Source organism: Tenrec ecaudatus, chromosome 12 (genome assembly GCF_050624435.1).
Source record: "Tenrec ecaudatus isolate mTenEca1 chromosome 12, mTenEca1.hap1, whole genome shotgun sequence".
Taxonomy (NCBI): Eukaryota; Metazoa; Chordata; class Mammalia; order Afrosoricida; family Tenrecidae; genus Tenrec; species Tenrec ecaudatus.
The window spans coordinates 26,387,323-26,405,718 of NC_134541.1; the positions used below are offsets into that span (position 1 = coordinate 26,387,323).

Genomic DNA, 18,396 nt, shown 5'->3' on the forward strand with positions numbered 1-18,396 from the left:
AGCGGCTGGTGGGTTTGAAGGTTAGCAGGCCAGCATTTCACCCACTGCGCCGCCGGGGAGAGAGTAGAGACTAAGAAATGTTTTTGGAACAAATGAATGGGCGATGGATAGATGAGGACATGAATGAGATGGACCACCTGTTCACCATAGGAATGGATTTACATGTCACCCTGTGCGTGCCAGTTGCCTTGTCGTCGGGGAAGAGCTGGCGGGAGAGGAGGAACCGAGTGTCCCTGGGGAAGGGTGCCAGCGGGTGAGAGGCTTGGGCTTGTTTAAAATCTTGGTTCGTTCAGAGACTACTTGCTAGGTAGTCTCAACTGGTCACATTCTCCTCCTATGCATAGATTGGGGATTTGGCAGGAGAATTTGATGTCAACTGCCAGCGGCTCAGACTCTGCCTAGCCTTTGTCTGGTGTCGCCCCACCCGGCTGACATTCACAGAGGTAGGTCAGGACTGATGGAGAGCGGGGATTCCTTGGGCCAGTCATTCTGCCCCTCTGTGCTCCAGCTTCATCATCTGTAAAGTTAGCAGCACCTCACAGCTGAGGGCTAGGTCCTCAGGGTGAGGATTCAGCCAGACAGTCCATTTGTTCCCAGTGCTCAGCACACTGCCAGGCACCCTGGCTCCTCGACCTCAGATACTCTGCTCATCATCAAATGACCTTATCTTACTGGAGTCTCACAAGCACCTGGGAACCAGGCAAGGCTGGGGATGACTCCCATTTCACTGATGAGTAACCAGAGGCCTACGAGGAAGAGGACCTTCTTCCTGGGCCAGAGAGCATACAGGTAGCAGAATCACTAGCTCCACAAAAGCCTAAATTTCCAACTTTGGTTCACTGTACACCATCTACCAAGGTGAGGAAGTGGCCGGAGACAGAAGTGCAGAGCAGGGAGGGGTACAGGGGAGAATCCTGGGGGAGTGTCTTCTGGGCTCATCTACAGCTCCTGTGAGACTCGCCTGCACAGTCCCCATGGTTATCAATAATCATACAATGTCATCCTCCTCTGACCACCTCCCCCACTTCAATGGCTGAGATGGTCCAGATCATACCTTCCACGTGATTCTCTTGAGAAACTGAGGTCTGACTGAAGTTCTTATGTCAACTAGTGTGCCACACAGTAAAAATCTGACTGTCTATCCCAGGCCTCTAGGGCGGATGAGGCCTCCCTGAAGCTCCAGGGTAAAGTTAGCCTGTTATCTGTTTTGGAGGAAGAGGGGGCTGAGCAAAGGAGGAGGCCTCCTGGGCCTGCTTACCATGGTGGTTGATATGGTCTCCGTGGTGATGGAGGGGGTCGTTGGTAGGAACTCCTTCCCCCCAGGGGCACTTCCATCCACCTGCAGGCCAGAAGAGGAGGTGTTAGAGGTAGGGGCCACTTCCCCAACGCTCACGGCCTTCTCAATTACAGAAGAAAGATTTGAGAGGTTGCTTCTGAGCTCAGAAGTGGGGAGAGGGGGACAAGTCCACACACAAGTTCATGTCTGCCTTCCTACTGGACCAAGGAAACGGATCCCAGCCAATTTTGCAAACTGCCTCTAAATGTACATGCATCAAGGCCACAGCCCTGAGAACCCTATGGAACGGCTCCACTCTGCACACTCGGGTTTGCCACGAGCTGAGCAGCCACGAGAGCAGCAACCACTTTTGAGCTAGCATGCCCATTGCCAGGAGCTGGATGTCAGCGTTGCAAAACCCACCAAAAGGTATGAACAAGACAGTTCTCTGCAGCACTGATCAATGGAAGAATGAAGATCCATCCCCTGAAAAGGATCAAACAGTAGGTCTATAGAGCAGTGGTTCTCAACCTTCCTACTGCCATGACCCTTTCATACAGTTCCTCATGTTGTGGTGACTCCCCAACCATAACATGATTTTTGTTGCTACTTCATCACTGTTACTTTGCTACTGGTATGAATTGGGTGACCCCTGTGAAAGGGTTGTTTGACCCCCAAAGGGGTTGTGACCCACAGGCTGAGAACTGCGGCTATAGAGGGAGAATGGTGGGGCAGTCGGCTTCTGTAAGGATTGCAGTCTTGGAAACCCTCTGGGGTAGTTCTTCTTTGGCCTGTAAGGTTACTGTGATTTGGAATGGCCTCACCAGCACTGGGTGGACAATAGGCAGAGCTGCCAATAGGAATCATATATTAAGGGGAGGAGGGAACAGAGTGTAAAATATACATGATCTCACAGAATCCCAAGAGAATTTTCATTTGGTTTTATTTGAGTTTTCTAAAAGTGGAAAGTTTTATGCTGACACCTATAAAGGTGGCTGCAGGAAGATTGCTGAAAATCGAAAGACATGTGGAAACATTAAGTCTAATGGACCCCGTGAGAGCATCCATTTCCACTACCCTGAGACCAGGAGAACTAGATAGTGCCTGGCTACCACTACTCACTGCTCTGAAAAGGATCCTATTAGGAGGTCCTGGGTAGAATGCGAGAAAAATGGGGCGCAAAATCATAAGAGAAACCAGTCAAATAGAGACTGGTGGAATGCTCAGGACTGTAGGCCTTAGTCAATCTTCAGGTCTGCAGCTAAACTTGCCCTCAGACGTCTGAGAGCTCCGGGAAGCCACTGAGGCTCAGAGTGAATCAGGGGGAAGATGTGGGCTCCAGAAGAGCCAGGTGGGAAAGGTTGACTCCACAGTGGAGACCCCAAACAGTCAAAACTTGTGCTCAGGGGACATGGGGACTCCTAGATTACCTGGGTGGTGTCCACAGTTGTGACTCTTGTCTGTAGTACGGCTTCTGGCTCAATTTTCTTCCTGATGGCCAGGCTGCTGACGGTCATGGTTTCTGTTTTCACTGGCTGTAGGGAGATGAGGGGGTCATATTTCATAAATGGAGCTCTGTTATTGGAAAATTTGGTATAGGATCGGTTGGTTGTCTCCATCAGGACAGTCAGCCAAAGTCCCTGAAAGCATATGTGAATCAAGGCCAGAGAGGCAGGGTTTGGTTTCACAAACAACTCAACAGGACCACCAGCACCCAACCTGACCTATGAAATCACAACACACAACCTCATGTGGGTTTTATGCTGGTTTCTTCTTTTGTTTTAAGACCACCATCAAAATAGCATTCTAGTATTCAAGTATTCATCTATTCTGGGCTAGGCCCCCACCAGTGTCACTGAATGCTGCAGGACTTCAACAGCTATGCCACCACTTCTTCATTGCTTCATCTCCATTGGAACTGTTCTTCAGAAGGGGAGCTGCACACATGGATACTTCAAGGGGCCGGGCAGAAGAGGTCCAGGACTGAGGTAGTCTTGCTGAGGGCCAGGATGAAGGAGGAACATGACTGGTCTCGCTCAGAATGGACCAGCTGATGCTATTCAGAAATGTAGGCTCTGAGGGGCCAGATCCTCTGGTTCTTTAATGATACCACACACACACACAAAAATCTGGAGCTCGTATCTGCCTTGAGCAGTGTGTTCTTTTAAGGGCTACTGATTTGGGATCAAATGATAGTGGATTAGATAGGAACCTTAGGGGGCAATGAGCCTAAGTCTCAGGCCAGGTGTGGTCCCTGTGGTCCCTGGTGGCAGAGCGGACCAATTAGCTGATAAGCTGACTGCTTTGGATACTGGCAGAGCAGAGGCCTTAAAGCGGGAGAGGGCAGCGGAGGAAGGAAAACCTCTGCCTGGGGTGGGCGGGAAGTTTGTGCCATAGAACTGACATGGGCATTGTGTCCTAGGACCTGGCATGACATATTGTCGAGGAGGAAGAAGTGATGTCTCTGTGCTGAGTGACACCATCTGAGGGGTGACACCAACAGTCTATAAGATTGGGGGCATTATCTCAGCAGAGATTTATTATTTATTTTTCAGATTGGAATATCCCTGCCATTACAGCCACAAAAACACTTTTTCGTAAGTCACATGAATATAGTTATGAGGCTAAAACTCTACTTGTTTATTTTTTGACGAGTCTAGTGAGCGCCTGTCAGAGCTGTCGCTATTACCCAATTACAGCCACGCTTCCGGTCGTGTGGTTTTGTCTCCTTGCTCGACAAGACGGAGTTGTTGGTTGTGTTGCTGCAGGTGTTTCCACAGTTGTGGGTTTTGTCAAATCGCTTTGGTGTTTTTAGCTGCAGTGTTGTGACAAGTACCACAAGGGGTCTCAAAGAGTCTGTGGATGAATAGGACTAACGCAGACTTGTCCATGCGCTTTTGGAGGTGCCCTCATATTTGTGCGCCTGTGTCAATCACTTTGTTTGAGAATGTCGTCACTGAAAGAACAGGAGGCTGATCAGAAGAGGCCTCTGCCCAGCTACTAAAGACGTTATAACTAATAATGCAATTCAAGGTAGAAAGAGGCTACAAAACAACTCTGGTTTGTGTTCATATAATCTAAGAAGTATTACATTTAAGCAATTTATCCCTGTAGCTCATGGTTCACATTGATAACACACATTACTAAGAGCTCGTCTGTATGCCGTTATGGGAGGAGGTCATGAGCTGACACCACGAGGTGGCACAGGGTGACAACGATCCTAGTGATGCCACTAGGGGAAAAGCCTTCCGCCCAGAGGGCAGAGCACGGAGTGAGAGCCCAGGATGGGCTGGCTCCCATCTTAGGAAGTGACACATGGCGGGAAGGACAGTGGGGTGACAAGGAGGCTGGGACGGAGGCCATGTGTGAGCAAAGGAATGGCGGACAGCAAGAAGTGGCTTAGAAAAACTGCAGCACTGTGGAGGAACATAGGGCAGAGAGACCCCATCTATATCCCGGGGCCCCTCCATGAGCTGCTTCCTCTTCTCTACCACCAGAGACCCCAGGACCAGATGGAAACTGCTGCTCCTTCCCCGGGAAGCCCAAACCCTGCGGAGAGAAGCCTAGGCCTGGATCCCAACTTTCAGACCACGTCACAGGAGATCCTGATGGTCTGTCTACAAGCACATGCTCTCTTATGTCGGGGGAGTGAGACCAGCCAGCCTCCCACACCTCCCACCACGTGCTGGAAACCCCCCCACCCCCACCACCGCCAAGCGATGGAATCCCAAGGGTTACAAAGCCAAGGTGTGCGCGCTGCGGTTACAGGGACGCGGCAAACATGCGAGTACGGGCAGGACCATGCTGTTCTGCAAAAGGGCAGGCTTCGAGGTGGGGCTCTGGGCTGCAGGCGGCTGTCAGTCTTCTCACAAACGGCCCCGGGGCCCTCGAACATGCAGTGTTGGGAGGAGACGCGCGGGCTGGGCCTGGGTACCTCAAACTGGGGCATCTCCGGGGTGGCGCAGGCCCCTCGGTCCGGGCTGTCCTCCGTGTCCCCAGACTCATCCTCGTGGCTGGGGAGCCCCTTGCTGAGGTCTCTCGAGAACACCAGGCCCTCGGTGTCTGAATCGCTCTTGTCTCGGTCGAGCTCGGGCAGGCTGCGGGAGAAGTCTTCGAAAGCGCTGCCGTGGTAGTCCCCGATGACCGTGAAGTCCACCTCGGCCTCCAGGCTGGACGTGGAGCTAACAGTGATGCTGGAGCACTTGCGCTCAATGGCCAGGTGGTTGTCCTTCAGGAACACCGCATCCCTCTCCTGATCCGGGTCCTCGTCGCCCGTGTCACTCTCTGGGGCCCTGGGACGTGCTGGCTTGACTTTGTCCTCTGAGCCCTCCCTCAGCCCTGCTCTCTATGACCAGAGGGAAATGGAAGGACGGGGATGGGGGTGGGGGAGGGAGAGAAAGAGCAAGACGGTGAATGTCAGAGGAAATCTCAGGGTCACACCGAACGAGCGAGCGAACAAATGAACGGAAGCGTGGGTCAGGAAAAGAAAAATGGGGGGAAATTAAATTAAATTTTAAAAGGAAACGCAAAACGGCTCCCCAGGAAAGGTTATTTAAAACCACAACAGGCTCATACAGATGGAAAACTTTTCCAGAGCAGGAACGCTCCTTTCCGAGGGTCCTGCCAGTCCAGCCACCGGTGCCCAAAGCAACTACAAAGCGTACATCCCGCCAGGTAGCCCCAGGCAGAAGGCTCCATCCAGGGTTTGGATCTAGGAGCGCATTGGAAGCGGCAGGGATGGCAGCCATTTGCCCAGGCCCATCCGCGCAGTCGGCGTGGAGAAACAGAAAAGGAGGGGAACCTGGGATTCCGGGGAACCCAGGGGGAGGGGTTGAGCCAGGGAGGCTGGAGAAGCCAAAACGCTTTGTCAATTTCACTGAGTCGTTATGGGAGTGGGGGGTGGGGTGGGGACGTGGTCAGCCTTATTTCAGGCAGGTACATTAGGGGGAGGACCTTCGGTCTCAAGCTCCCATGGAGCTGGGTGCAGCACCAATCCAACCCAGACCTCCAGAGGGGGCTTGCAGGCAGGCCACGCAGTGGAGGTCCTGGTCCTGTCAATGTAATTGACAACAGCAGGCCCAGGAATGCCTAAAGGAAACCAGCTGCTCTTGTCCCACAGACAGACAGACCTCTCAACTGGCCTGTCGGGGATTGAACACCATGTAGGCGCCCCTTTTTTTAATACCAAAAAAAAAAAAAAAAACCAAACTGGTTCAAGTCATTCTTTTTAACCCCAAATCAATGTGACACCCACAAAGCACTTTAAAAGGACTTGGCTTCCGGTTCTGGAGATACAGTCCGCTTAGAGGTTCACGTGCAAGGGGCACAACGCCCCACCAGGGCCTCCCTGCAGCCAGCTGCTCGCAGGTTGAGAGGCAGGAGCAATGCATTCCAGACAAGCCAGAGTTGAGCAGTCACAAGAGGCAAGTGGTCGAGGCAGGTGGGAATCTACGGCAGCGAGGCATCCTTGCAGGTACAGAGGCCGGGTCATCAGGATAGAGAGGAACTGCAGAGACCTGAGGGCCTGAGGGGCTGGCGAGTCTCAGGCGCCCTCCCTTCCCAGGGCTGTCCATTGCTAAGATGGTGAAGTGCTTCTCTTCCCTGATCGCATCTCTGGGTTTGTTCTGGATTAGAGAAGATAGTTAGTTTTAAGGAGGCAGAGAGGGACTGGGCACTGGAGCCAAGAGGGAACCAGAAGCGAAGGATTGGAACCTCTGGACTGTCAGCTTCCTCCAGGCGGGAAAACCGGGCAAGGGGAAGGATGAAGGAAGAACACTAGGGAAGCCAAGCAAGGCAGGTAGGAACCTAGCAGGTGGGGCGGCAAGGCAGAGCAGGTATGTAGTTGGCTGGTGGTACTGCCAGCTTCTCTGCTGGGGTTGGATGGACCCTCTGGGTACCAGGTCACGCCGGAAGCTGGGGGCCTAAGGGACCAAGCTAATATGGGTCAAGCAGATGCACCCACCATTCAGTCTGGCTAAACTCAGGCCCTTGTTGGTGGAAAAGAACTCACAGGGATAACAAGCAGCTTCTGATGACAGTAATGGCAAGGGGCCACTGAAACATGCTTCTAAAGAGCTACACAGCATGCGGCCAGCTCCCCAAGAGGGGCAGCGGTGGGGGCGGGGGTCCCGTGGCCAGTTACCCCAGCAGCTTCCTCCAGCGTGGTTTCGCAGCCTGAATCGGGGGACAAGAGCTCTAGTTCTGTGCCGCCTTCCTGGTGGGATGTGGTAGGAGTGCCGTCGCCGAAGTGCCTGGTGGCCGGGGGCATCACAAAGGAATGTGTTGCTTTCGGGCTGGCAAGGTCCCCTGAGGGTTGCGGCTGGATGAAGCCCAGGTCTAAAAGCTTGTTCCGCTGTTGCTCCACCTGGCCTGCGAAGGCCTCCGGAGACAACTCATTTGGAAGGGTTCTTACTTCACCCTGACTAGCTCGGTGAGTTTCAGCTCCGTGGGTCTCGAATATCCTAATTTTGTTGGCCACTGAAGTCTTGCTAATGTCTTCCAGGGAGCCTTCTTGGCTGCCAGCCTGGAAATAGGTCATCTCCCTTTGCTTCCCTGAAGAGACCATTAATCCCAGGGGTGCAGACCCCTCAGCTTCTTCAGGGATCATCTGGGGCTTTCTGCTAGCGACAGGAGGTGCCCTGTACTCATCTCCATGAGGGGCCACAATCAACCGGACTGGGTCTTTGGGATCAAGACTCTCATTGGAAGGACGGGAAAATCTGAGAACAACAGGGGGCTGTTCTCCAAAGGAGTCCCTGGGCTCCACTGGCTCCACTGACCTATCAGGGGACAGGTTTTGAAAAGCTCCCTCCAGAGCCCCTGGAGCTGGAACTTGATCAGGAGAGGCTGGAATCGGTGTGATCACCTCCATCTGAAGAAAGGCTGAGGTTCCAGTGTCCTCTGTCTCCGCTTCTCCTGTCTGGGTGTGAACTGGTCCCCGCTCTCTGCTCAGTTTGGCTGGTTTCCTTCCAGTGCTAGGTGGAACAGCCCGAGGGAGGACACAGCTCTCAATGTCTTGATGGACGGTCCCTCGTCTTTGCGGTGAGTGGTCCTTCGGTTCCGCTGGGGAACTCTGCTCAGCCTTTCCCATCGAAGCGCCATCCATAGGGGCCTCTTCCTCTTTGGACACACTGGCTAGTAGGTGGCTCAACGCTCCTTCCACGTCCCAGCTCGCGGCAAACGCCTGCTCTGGAGAAGGGCCTTCATTGAGCTGCTCAACAAATGCCTTACGGCCATCCAGTCTTCCATGGTTTAGGGGGGACCCTGTCACTTCCTCTGAAGTTGTGTGGGCTTCATCCTTGCTGTCAGAAGCTGCGGCAGAGCCTGGCTGGCCTGAGGAATTCACCACAGAATCCTCTAGGCTAAGTGCCTTCGAAAGCACCAACCTGGGCTCAGCTCCAAGAGGAGCAACCAAGCTCTCCTCTGGCTTCTCCAGAGGGGCAGGGGGGACTCGGTCTTCCGAATCTCTCTCGTCGTAGTTTAAATAGAAGCTCCTTTCGGCAAAGGACGTGTCGGTTTCATCGCTAGAGTCGGCTCTGGCTTCCGTGTGGGCTGGGTCCAACAAGAATGACTGGAGGCCTCCCTTGTCGGAGGCTGGCGACAGGAGGTCCACCTCTGCTGGCCTGCTCCCTGGGCCAGCCGGCCTTCCAAAAGTCTCGCACAGCTCCATCTCTGGCCTCACATCCACGAGGCTTTCCTGCTGAGCAGGTGAGACCTGTTGGTTCCTGCTGGTTTCCTCCCCAGTGCCCACACTGGGCCCTTCAGCCAGCACACAGCTCGCAGCCAGGGAAGACCCTCCTGGGCCTTCCCTCCCCCACAGGCCTTCCTCCCACACGGATTCAAAATCTTCAGGACTCGCAATCATCCTTCCTTGCTGCTGGCTGTTCTTGCGTCTGGTTTCCACTCTTTCTTCTGTGGCCACTTCAACTTTAAACTTGTCCACGAGAACGTCGACCCTGGAGAGTCTGCCATCTGCGAGAATCTCTGCAAGGGGGGCGCCACTGTCTTCCTGCTGTGTTGTGGCCATTTGTACGAGACCGAGTTCTTCTGGCCTACTGTACTTCCTCTCTATAAATACCCAATGCTCCGAACCCTGTGTTTCAATTGGAGCAAGAAGAGTTAACATGAAATGATCAGGTACCTGAAGAACGGTCACTTTCCCTCCGTAAAAGAGGGCAGATCTAGAGCTGAAAGGGGGACTCTGGGATGGCATGATGGGAAGGGAGGAAGGCAAAACAACGCCACTAGTCTTCATCAAGAGACCCAGTAGATTATCTAATGACTCACCTCAGCCAGCCTCCCCAGCTGGGTAACACAGGAGGGGCTTAACCACGTGGAACTAGAGATCCATAGATGGGCCAGGACCAGCCTAATCATTACATCTTTCCCCCAAATCGGCATCCTTTCCCTCTTCTAAAAATATAACTGCCACTGTCAGAGGAGTCACTTAGACCTTGGGGACCCTTTGAGTGTTTGAGCTGAAAGAACACTCGAGAGATCCTTCTGTTCAATCTCATTTTGAAATGCAGAAACAAAAGGTCAGTGACATATTCAAGGTCCCAGTTAGTTGACAGAAGTCTTAAATGACTGCTTTGGGATTCCTGAGATCTTGGGTGGTTTATTTCATGGCCTGTGGACTATGGACTCCAAGTGCGATCAAATTTCAAGTTCAGGGCCAAGCACGGCATGAAGTCCCATAGACCACAGTCGAAAATCTGACCTATCTGCAAGAGCTTTTGGGGAGAAAACAGGTAAGTTCTGGAGAAAAGAAGCTGCCAGCACCAGAAGCTAGTGTCAGTTGCCACAATGGCTTCAATGTTAATCCAAATGAAACAATACCAAGGCCCATCCCCATCTTCAAAGGATTCTCATAAAATTCATGGCAAGAGTCAAAAGGGATTGCCCGGAACCCACCATGGAAGGAGAGGCTCTGGACCTACAGCTCTAAGCAGCAAGTCCAAGGTACCGAATAGAGTCTAACACATCGGACCATCAACACAACTGTCTGCCCCTCCTGGAAGAGTTCTGCCAAAAGGAGGAAGGACTGGCCTGCCTGAAGAAGTCCACTGGGTTTTAAATTTGGGGCCAACAGGACATTTTCTTCACACTAATGATGGGAGTCCAGTATAAAATGTGAAAACAGAGCTGCCCTGTTGAAGGGCCTGATCACCAGTGTCTGAGGTACCTCCCTTCTTTGAAGCCAGGGATCTACCTCAAGCACCTCATGATATAGGTATGGAACGGAGGCTTAGAAAACACAAGTACCTTGGCCAAGGTAACAGAGGGAGCAAGAGGGAAATCAGGCCTAGAAATCTAGTCTCTGGCTCCCGTTTCTGAGGAGTATGTTCTTTCCACCCTACCATGACCACCTCCCTGACAATAAGTGGGAAAACTTGCTCCCAACGACCAGAGGGGAAGAGGTTCCTGTAACTGGACAACCTTCCAGGCCTGTCCCTTCCAGTCTCTGACTCGTTGAGAAGGCCGGCAACTGCACCCACATAGGATCTGGAGCACCCCGAAAGCTCAAGGTCCTTCCTTTGCCCCAGCCCTCCATTTAATTTTAGCAAAGCCTCCACAGTTGTCATGGAATCCGACCTCAAGAAGCCTCAATCTTGTCAATGAGAAAGAAAGAGAAAAGGAAGAGGGGTCTCCAGACAAAGTCTTAGGTGGGTTTCTGAGATGTGACTTCAGGTTGTGAAGTTGTCAGGACAGTGGTATTCGAACCATGTCAGAGAGAAGGTTCAGAAAGCCTACAGGAGCCAACTGTTTTCTACTTGGGAAGGTTCTCTTAGCTGCCTTCATTTGAAATTATGCTACCATTATCAGCCAGGCAAAGATGGCCAATGAGGTCCCTTCTAGAACATCCTTGCTGCATATCTAACTAGTTAAATGAGAATGAATGAGCTGGGAGCTGAAGCTGACACAGAATAAGAAACATGCACATATGGGAAGAAAAAGGGAACTAACTATTCAATGACATTTAGTGAGAATGTACCAGGCAATGCCCATACTTTGTCTAAATCAGGGGTCCTCAAACTTTTTAAACGGGGGGCCAGTTCACTGTCCCTCAGACCTGTTGGAGGGCCGTACTATAGTTTTTAAAAAAATGAACAAATCCCTATGCACACTGCACATATCTTATTTTGAAATGAAACGGGGCAAAATCACCCAGCGGGCCGGATAAATGTCCTCGGTGGGCTGCATGTGGCCCCTGCGCCATCGTTTGAGGCCGCCTGGTCTAAATCATGAAATCTAATCCTCATGGCAATGTGTGAAGCTGGTATTGTTATCCTTACTTCAGAAAGGAAAACTGAGGCTCCCAGAAGAGAGGTGACTTGCCTAAGATCACAAACTGAGCAATTAAGAAAAAGAGGCTCAGTTTCTAATAAGCAAAAGTAGACCTTTTTTTCTGCTGAGCCTCACACAGAGCAAAGCCACCAAAAGTGTCCAAGAGGAGCTCTGAGACACACTGGGAGGAGGGTGGTCTTAGTTCTGTTCCCACACAGCCGAGGCAAGAAGATCTCCAGCTAGGAGGCAGTTCTCTCCAGGCGGCTCAGGCCCCACCTGGAACTCTGGGTCACACTCAGGATAAGGAATGCTCTAGAAACCATGTCCTAGGAGAAACAATTTTCGTGATTAAGAGTAGTCAGCTTCCAGACAAAAGGATTATGGGTAGGAGAGTCTCAATTGGTGCTGCCTATTGTGGGAGAAGGCTGCAGAGCGAATGTATGGGCGCCAGGGGGCAGCACCAGGCCCGGGTCTACGGGCAGGTGATTCAGAACAAGCGATTATGATTCCACATGAAAAGTTGTTCACTGATGATGGTTGAAGACAGAATGGGCAGTAAGAGCTCCTTCTGTGCAGGAGGCTGGATGGATACTTTGCAGGGATGCTGATAAAGAGCACATGGTGGGGGCTCCCACCCCAGGGTGAGCACCTGTGCTTGGTGCTAAGAGCACCTCTGGGCTTCAAACAAACAAACCAAAAAACAAGCCACACACAAAAATTCAAACTCACTGCTACTGAGTAGATTTGGACGCAGAGCACCCCTGCAGGAAGAGTAGAGCTGTCTCATGGGGTTTACCAGGCTGTAATTCTGTACAGAACAGACGGCCTCCTCTTTTACCTATGGAGTAGCTAACGGGTTTGAACTGCCCGCCTTTCAGTTAGTTCTGTACTCCAGGACATCACTATTGCCCTAGCCTAGGAAAGCTGTTGACTGCTCCTGTCCAACTTCTCTCATGAGAGTGAGCCGGCAGTTTGTTTTCGTTTTTGTGTTGAGGGAAAATTTACGGCCCAGAATTGTGCTCTGTATTTTACCACTTACGTAGGTGACTCATGTCTATTGTACAGTTCCAGTATATTTTCAACAGCTACACAATCTTCTCTCTGGGGGTGCAGAAAGGGATACACGCCCTCCCCCACGTTACACTGGCAAAGGAGTGTCAGGTACCAGGGAGAAGGAAGGCTCAGCCAGATGACTGTGAACCATCTCCCAATGTGGAGAGTCTGAAGTCCAGCAGGCAGGCTACATCCCCCCGAAGCCTAGGCCTGGACTCTGTGCCCTGCATCCATGCACGGATGTAGGAAGTAGCAAGAACTCTTGACCCTGGCTGGCCTTCCTCATTGAAGACATATGCTGCCTGTTAACACTTTAACCTGCAGGATGTTCCCTAGGGAAAGACACCCATTTTTTTCTAGCCTAGAGACCTGAAGGGACCCTAGCCAGGAGGAATTTAGAGAGGATGGAGAAGGCTGAAGATAGATAGGAAGCCATCCCCTAACCAGACAGGTCGTCTGGCGTCTAAGCAGAGAGCAGAGCTCAGAGAAGATCTCTGATCTCAGAGCTTAGAGCCTGGTTGATGTCACTTGCCTCACCAGGGCCGGGCAGAGAGATCATTTCTGTCTGCTCCTTGGAAACCACGGTTAACTCAGAATGGTTCCAGTTCTGTCCCTTCTGAGAAACAATGGATGAAGGATGGAGTGGCCCTTTATGGATCTCTGGGATGGGGATGCGCCCTTGTCCCAGCCTGGGGACAGCATGTGCTGGTTGGTACCTAGAACTCCCATCTGCATAACAGAGTCTGGTCCTCCCCTTCCACCCCAGAGGATGAGTTTTCTTCATGCCTAGAAGGTAGAGGTGTATGGGGCAGGGGGGAAGGAGCCTGGAAAGTGAAGACAGACAGTAACCTCAGGTGATGCTGCGAGGCTTTTCTGCGTGAACACTTCCAAGCCTGTGGCTGTTCCAGGCTCAGGTAGAAAGTCCTGCTGAGAGGTGTTCTGGGTCCTCTGGGACTGCAGGGGAGGCCCAGGGCCAAAGGAAAGAGAGACAGACAGACAAACAGACAGACAGAGAGACAGAAAGAGAGGGAGAGAGAAAAGGCAGGGAAAACATATATACACACACACAGTCTGTAAATAGCCCATCTTGGTAAATGCAACATCCTTAGGGTCTGTGGACGAGGTCAGGCAGGGGGGAAATGGATCAAGACTGAGATTGCCCTCTGAGCGAGCCACTAAAGGGAGGTCGGCCTAAGGTCCTTGCTTGACCCTGTCATTCAAGAGCGTTTGAAGTCATCTGATTTGGGCTGTGAGGCTAAATCTTTCCTGGGTGACGCTGGGAAAGCTATGATTCCCTCCTGCAGTTTGGTCGTAGCCCTTCAAAAACACTGTCTGAAATGAAACCCGGGTTCAGCAAGTGGAAACAGTTTCTCGTCACTGGACTCCTTATTTTGGTTAAAGTTCCCACTGTGTTCCCCAAACCATGTGTGAGTTGGCTGGTTGCCACACCACATATCCCCACAAAGCCCATAACTGGACTAGGGATTCTAATGCCCCCTGGCTGTCTAACACCTCCTGATTTATAAAATAGTTTTACATCTGCAGTTTCACTCCAACAATCGGCTAGAGTCATCTTCTTGGTGCCCCTTTAGGTGGACTGGGCAGCGAGGCTCAGAAAGGTGGCCTCACTCAGCCAAGGGCCTCGTCCGCTCCTGTGCACAGTGCTTCCCAGATTCTCAATCTAAGGCCCCCTAAGTGCCAGTGGGTCCTGCAAGTCAACTCTAAATGGTCATCACTCCCATGTGAGCTCCCAGAACATATTTCTTTTCAGCAGGGGACAACGTAGCTGGGGTGGAAAGAGGGGAGGGGCAGGTGCTACCCCTTCACATGACCCCTCTTCTAGCAGTTCCAGTTATGACCAGTAGGGCACCCTCAGCTCACGCCATGCAGCTCTGTGCCAGAGAGGTGCCGCCAGGAGTCACACTAGTTTGCCTGTGTTCATCCTCCCTTTCCCTTCTGGAGTCCAACCTTTCCAGCAGCCTCTGTATCCCACCTCAGCGCCAAGTCAGGCCCAGGCCCCGCCCACTTCAGGAATGACTGATTGCAAGCTGCTCTGGCCAAGCCTCTCTCTCTCCGCAGAAGGTGCGTGGGTGCTAACACTAAGAGCTCATCACATCAGCCTCACAGCTCCAGTCCTGGTGCATGACAGGAGCCCTTGGTGGATGCAGAAATTTGCCCTCTTGTCACATCACTGGTCAAAAGGGCGACCAAGAGTCTTCAGAGCATCTCCAGCTCGGTCAATTAGCAGCCAGGAAGCTACTTGGCTCTCGCTGAGCTTATGCCTCACTGGACCACGCCCTCTGTGACCTGGCCTGGACAGACTGGGAAGGGCCATGCCCTCGAAGGGTCTGTCTGTTAGATTCTGGGAGCATCACCAGTTTGCACAGGTTTAGAGGACAACACACACACAACTGACTCCACGACTGGACAAGATTTAGTCTGGCTTCGAGGCAGCGGGGACCTACTGACTTGCTGGCAAACACCATGTCCTGGGGCCCAAGAAAATCAGCCGCTGGCTCTCCTTCTAGAAGTTGCATTACCCCCTTCTGAGCCCTGGTAGCCCCATCTATAGGAGGAGTACTTGAATGAACAGGTTCCAAGGTCGTTCTGATTTGAAGGCAATGGACTGTAAAGAGTCCCAGAACGAACTAAAAATTAACTCACATTTAGCATCTGCCACACAAGCCTGGCCCTCTGCTTTCCCTCTCCATGCTGCAGCTCATGTGACTCTCTCAGCAGCCCCACGACGTGACTCCTTGGTAAAATCCTACACTTGATGGAAGCTCGGTGAGGTTACATAACAAGCCCAAATCATCGGCTGGCCAGCCAGGGGAACTAGAATTCAAACCCAGGCAGGGTAAGTCTACACATTTGGGAATAGTAAGCAAAAATCCTGGAGGGGAAAAAAAAATCTCAGTAGGAACCGGGGTAAATATTGACAAGATTTCACCAGCACTAAAAACCAGTGCTTGTGATGATAAATACAGGCACACAGTCTTCATCGCTCTTTTTTTGGTTGAGGAACAACCTTGTGCTTTCCACTCAAGGGCAGGCTGTGTGGGATCCTTTGCTGAAGCACGAGAACCGGATGTGGTATTTGTGTGTGTGTGTGTGTGTGTGTGTGTGTAAGGGGGATGGTTTCCAGTAGACTCTGAGGATCCTTTCAGGAGGTAAAAACACAGGGCACCCCAAGAGGACAGAGCAGACCTGCCCCATTGGGTTTTCAAGGCTGTAATCTTGAAGGGAGAAAGACAGGGCTCTCTACTCCCATAAAGCATTACAGTCTCGGAAACCACAGGGGCAGTTTCACCCTGTCCTTTGGGGATGCTCTGAGTCAGAATCAACTGAGCAGCGAGTTTGAGTTTGTCCTGGGAAGCAGCTGTTGGGTTTGAACCACGGATCTCTTAGTTAGCAGATACGCATTTAACCCTTGGAGCACCAGTCCTCCATTTCAGCAAGGCATGAGAGGGTCTGCCGATGGAAGAGAACTGCCTAAGTTCTCAGTGTTTGGGGTACATGAATAATACAGCTGGGGTGCTGGCTTAAAATGCTGATTCTAGGGCTTTACTTCTAAAGAGTCAGGTTCCATAGATCTGATAGGAGGCCTAGGAACCTGCATTTCTAACAAGCACACCCTCCCCACACCAGGCTGCTACAAGTCTCCAGTTCTGCATGTTTCAAGGTGGCCCCTGGCATCCAGGACTCCAAGATCTAGGCCACTGTCTTCTTCAGCAGAAACTGCCACCCTGTCTCCACCATCCCACCCTATAGCACTGTAGTCATAGAAAACACATACAGGTGGGTAGGCTGAGTGGCCGTCAGCGAGACCTACCTCGTTGGCTTTCTCAGGGGTGCCCTTGGGGGAAGGGGAGGCGGGCGAGGAGGGCAGCCTGCGCTCGCGCTCCCAGTCTCGATCACGGTGGATCAGTTTGCTGTTGGGTTCCTTCAGGGTCCTCTTGAGCTCGTTGATGCTGGCCTGGTGCTTCAGCAAGACGTCCTCCGGCTTGTCTAAGAACTGGGGTGGGGGTGGGGGGGTTGGAGGAGAGGGCAACAGCCGTGAGAGGAACAGCTTGGCTCAGGGGCACAGGGGCAGGGGTGGTGGTGACAGGTGCCATGGTTGGCCCTACACATCAGCAATGTGGTTCCCACCCATGACCCTGGTGGACCCTGACAACAGCCCTGTGAGGAAGGCAGGGCCAGGCCAATCTGCCCCACAGGCGCACAGACTAAGGCCCATGGGACCCATGGGACTCAGGATTCCAAAGAGGGGACTTCTGGGCAAGCAGTAACCTCTTCTCCCCAGTCTTGCTCCTTGACCTCAGAACACCCAACTCAGCCCACACCCCACAGGCCTGGGGGAACACCCTCTGGGTCTGTGATCCCAGACTAAGGCAAGCATGGATTTCGCTTCCACACCGCCGACTAGCCTCCATTAAACGCAAGTGTGGCAGCTGCTGAAATGAGGATGCCCTATCCCGGCTCACAAGGCTGCTCTAGCTTACGCCCTGACCTCTTGAACCTGGGACCCTACCTTCCAGCCTCGACCTGGACCACTGTACGTAGCAAAACGCCCAGTCTCGTCCTCTCCTAGTGCAACGCAGCAACTGCTCAGGCTCTGTGAGGGCCTGGCATGTAGCTATTCCTAATCTCAATGGTCCAGGAACAGCCACACAAATGGATCCTGTACCCCCACTAAGAGAAAAGCTCAGGAAGGAAGTCCCTTTGGCCCTGGATGCTGTGAGCGGCCAAGGACTCTGACCACCGAGAATGGCCCAGATGCCTTCCGGAGCCACAGGAGCACAGAGGGTGAAGTGCGGAAACCCTGGGGTTCCAGAGGAGGCCGGGAAAATGGGAGACCAAGCAGAGTGGTGAGTGCTGAGACGGGGCTCGAGACCTGGGTCAGGTAGACCTGGCAGCATAGGTGTTTCCCCACTAAACCACACGTCTGAGCTCCAGCCTAGGGCGCAGGCTGAGGCATCTGTCACGTTAGGGCCAGCCTTCATGTGAGCGCCAGCAGAGACATGCCAAAGCGGGTTCGCTGCCCATTTCTGGGGACGGAGCAGGTGGCTGGGCAGCCTAGGGACAATTACCTACTAGGCTATTTGAAGAATCATGTCAACTCAATTCAGGCCCAGAAATTAGATGATGACAGCTTATTGAAGTTGGATCAGGCAATTCTACGTGAACCATCTAGACCAGCAGTTCTCAACCTGTGGGTCTCCACCCCATTGGGGTTGAACGACCCTTTCACAGGGGTCACTGGATTCATAACAGTAACAAAATGACAGTGATGACGTAGCAACAAAAATAATTTTACGGTTGGGGGTCACCACCACATGAGGAACTGTATGAAAGGGTCGCGGTATTAGGGAGGTTGAGAACCACTGGTCTAGACGGTATGCATGCCCCTTAGACAAGGCTGGAATCTTCCACTGGGCTCATCTCCATCCACCAAGGGTTTGCCAGGGGTGACCCCTACATGACCTCAGGAAGGACACCAGCCACATGGTGGCTTCTGCTTTCCCTTAGACATCTGCCAGCAGGCCTTCCTGCAGTGAGCTGAGCTGCCTTCAGGACCAGGTCTGTCGGCAAAGGACTCAGAGGACATGAGGCAATCTAGCCTGAAGCCTGGCTGTGCAGACGGGGGCCTGGAACCAGTGGTGACTCGCCCAAGACCCTCAGGGAGACTGGGGCAGAACTGTGGCAGAACAGGTGGCAATCCAGATCAAGAGACCCCCCAGACTCCGGCTCTCGGCCGCTGGCCCTTTCTCGCCGCCACC

At 52.5% G+C, this 18,396-nt stretch overlaps 1 protein-coding gene across 5 annotated transcripts in view; it reads right to left on the reverse strand.

Moving 5' to 3' along the window:
• Window positions 1-18,396, reverse strand: part of EPB41L1 (erythrocyte membrane protein band 4.1 like 1) — an 80,677-nt gene that overhangs the window by 16,229 nt on the left and 46,052 nt on the right. For 2 of the 5 annotated variants that reach the window (XM_075563685.1, XM_075563684.1), the window contains 4 exons: window positions 16,449-16,631; window positions 5,211-5,621; window positions 2,707-2,811; window positions 1,259-1,339 (listed from right to left, as the gene is read on the reverse strand). In XM_075563685.1, coding sequence (XP_075419800.1) covers window positions 1,259-1,339; window positions 2,707-2,811; window positions 5,211-5,621; window positions 16,449-16,631 — 780 coding nt within the window. Of the gene's footprint in view, window positions 1-1,258; window positions 1,340-2,706; window positions 2,812-5,210; window positions 5,622-6,792; window positions 6,901-16,448; window positions 16,632-18,396 lie in introns of all 5 variants that reach the window. The other 3 variants (XM_075563687.1, XM_075563686.1, XM_075563688.1) reach the window with 2 other exon arrangements.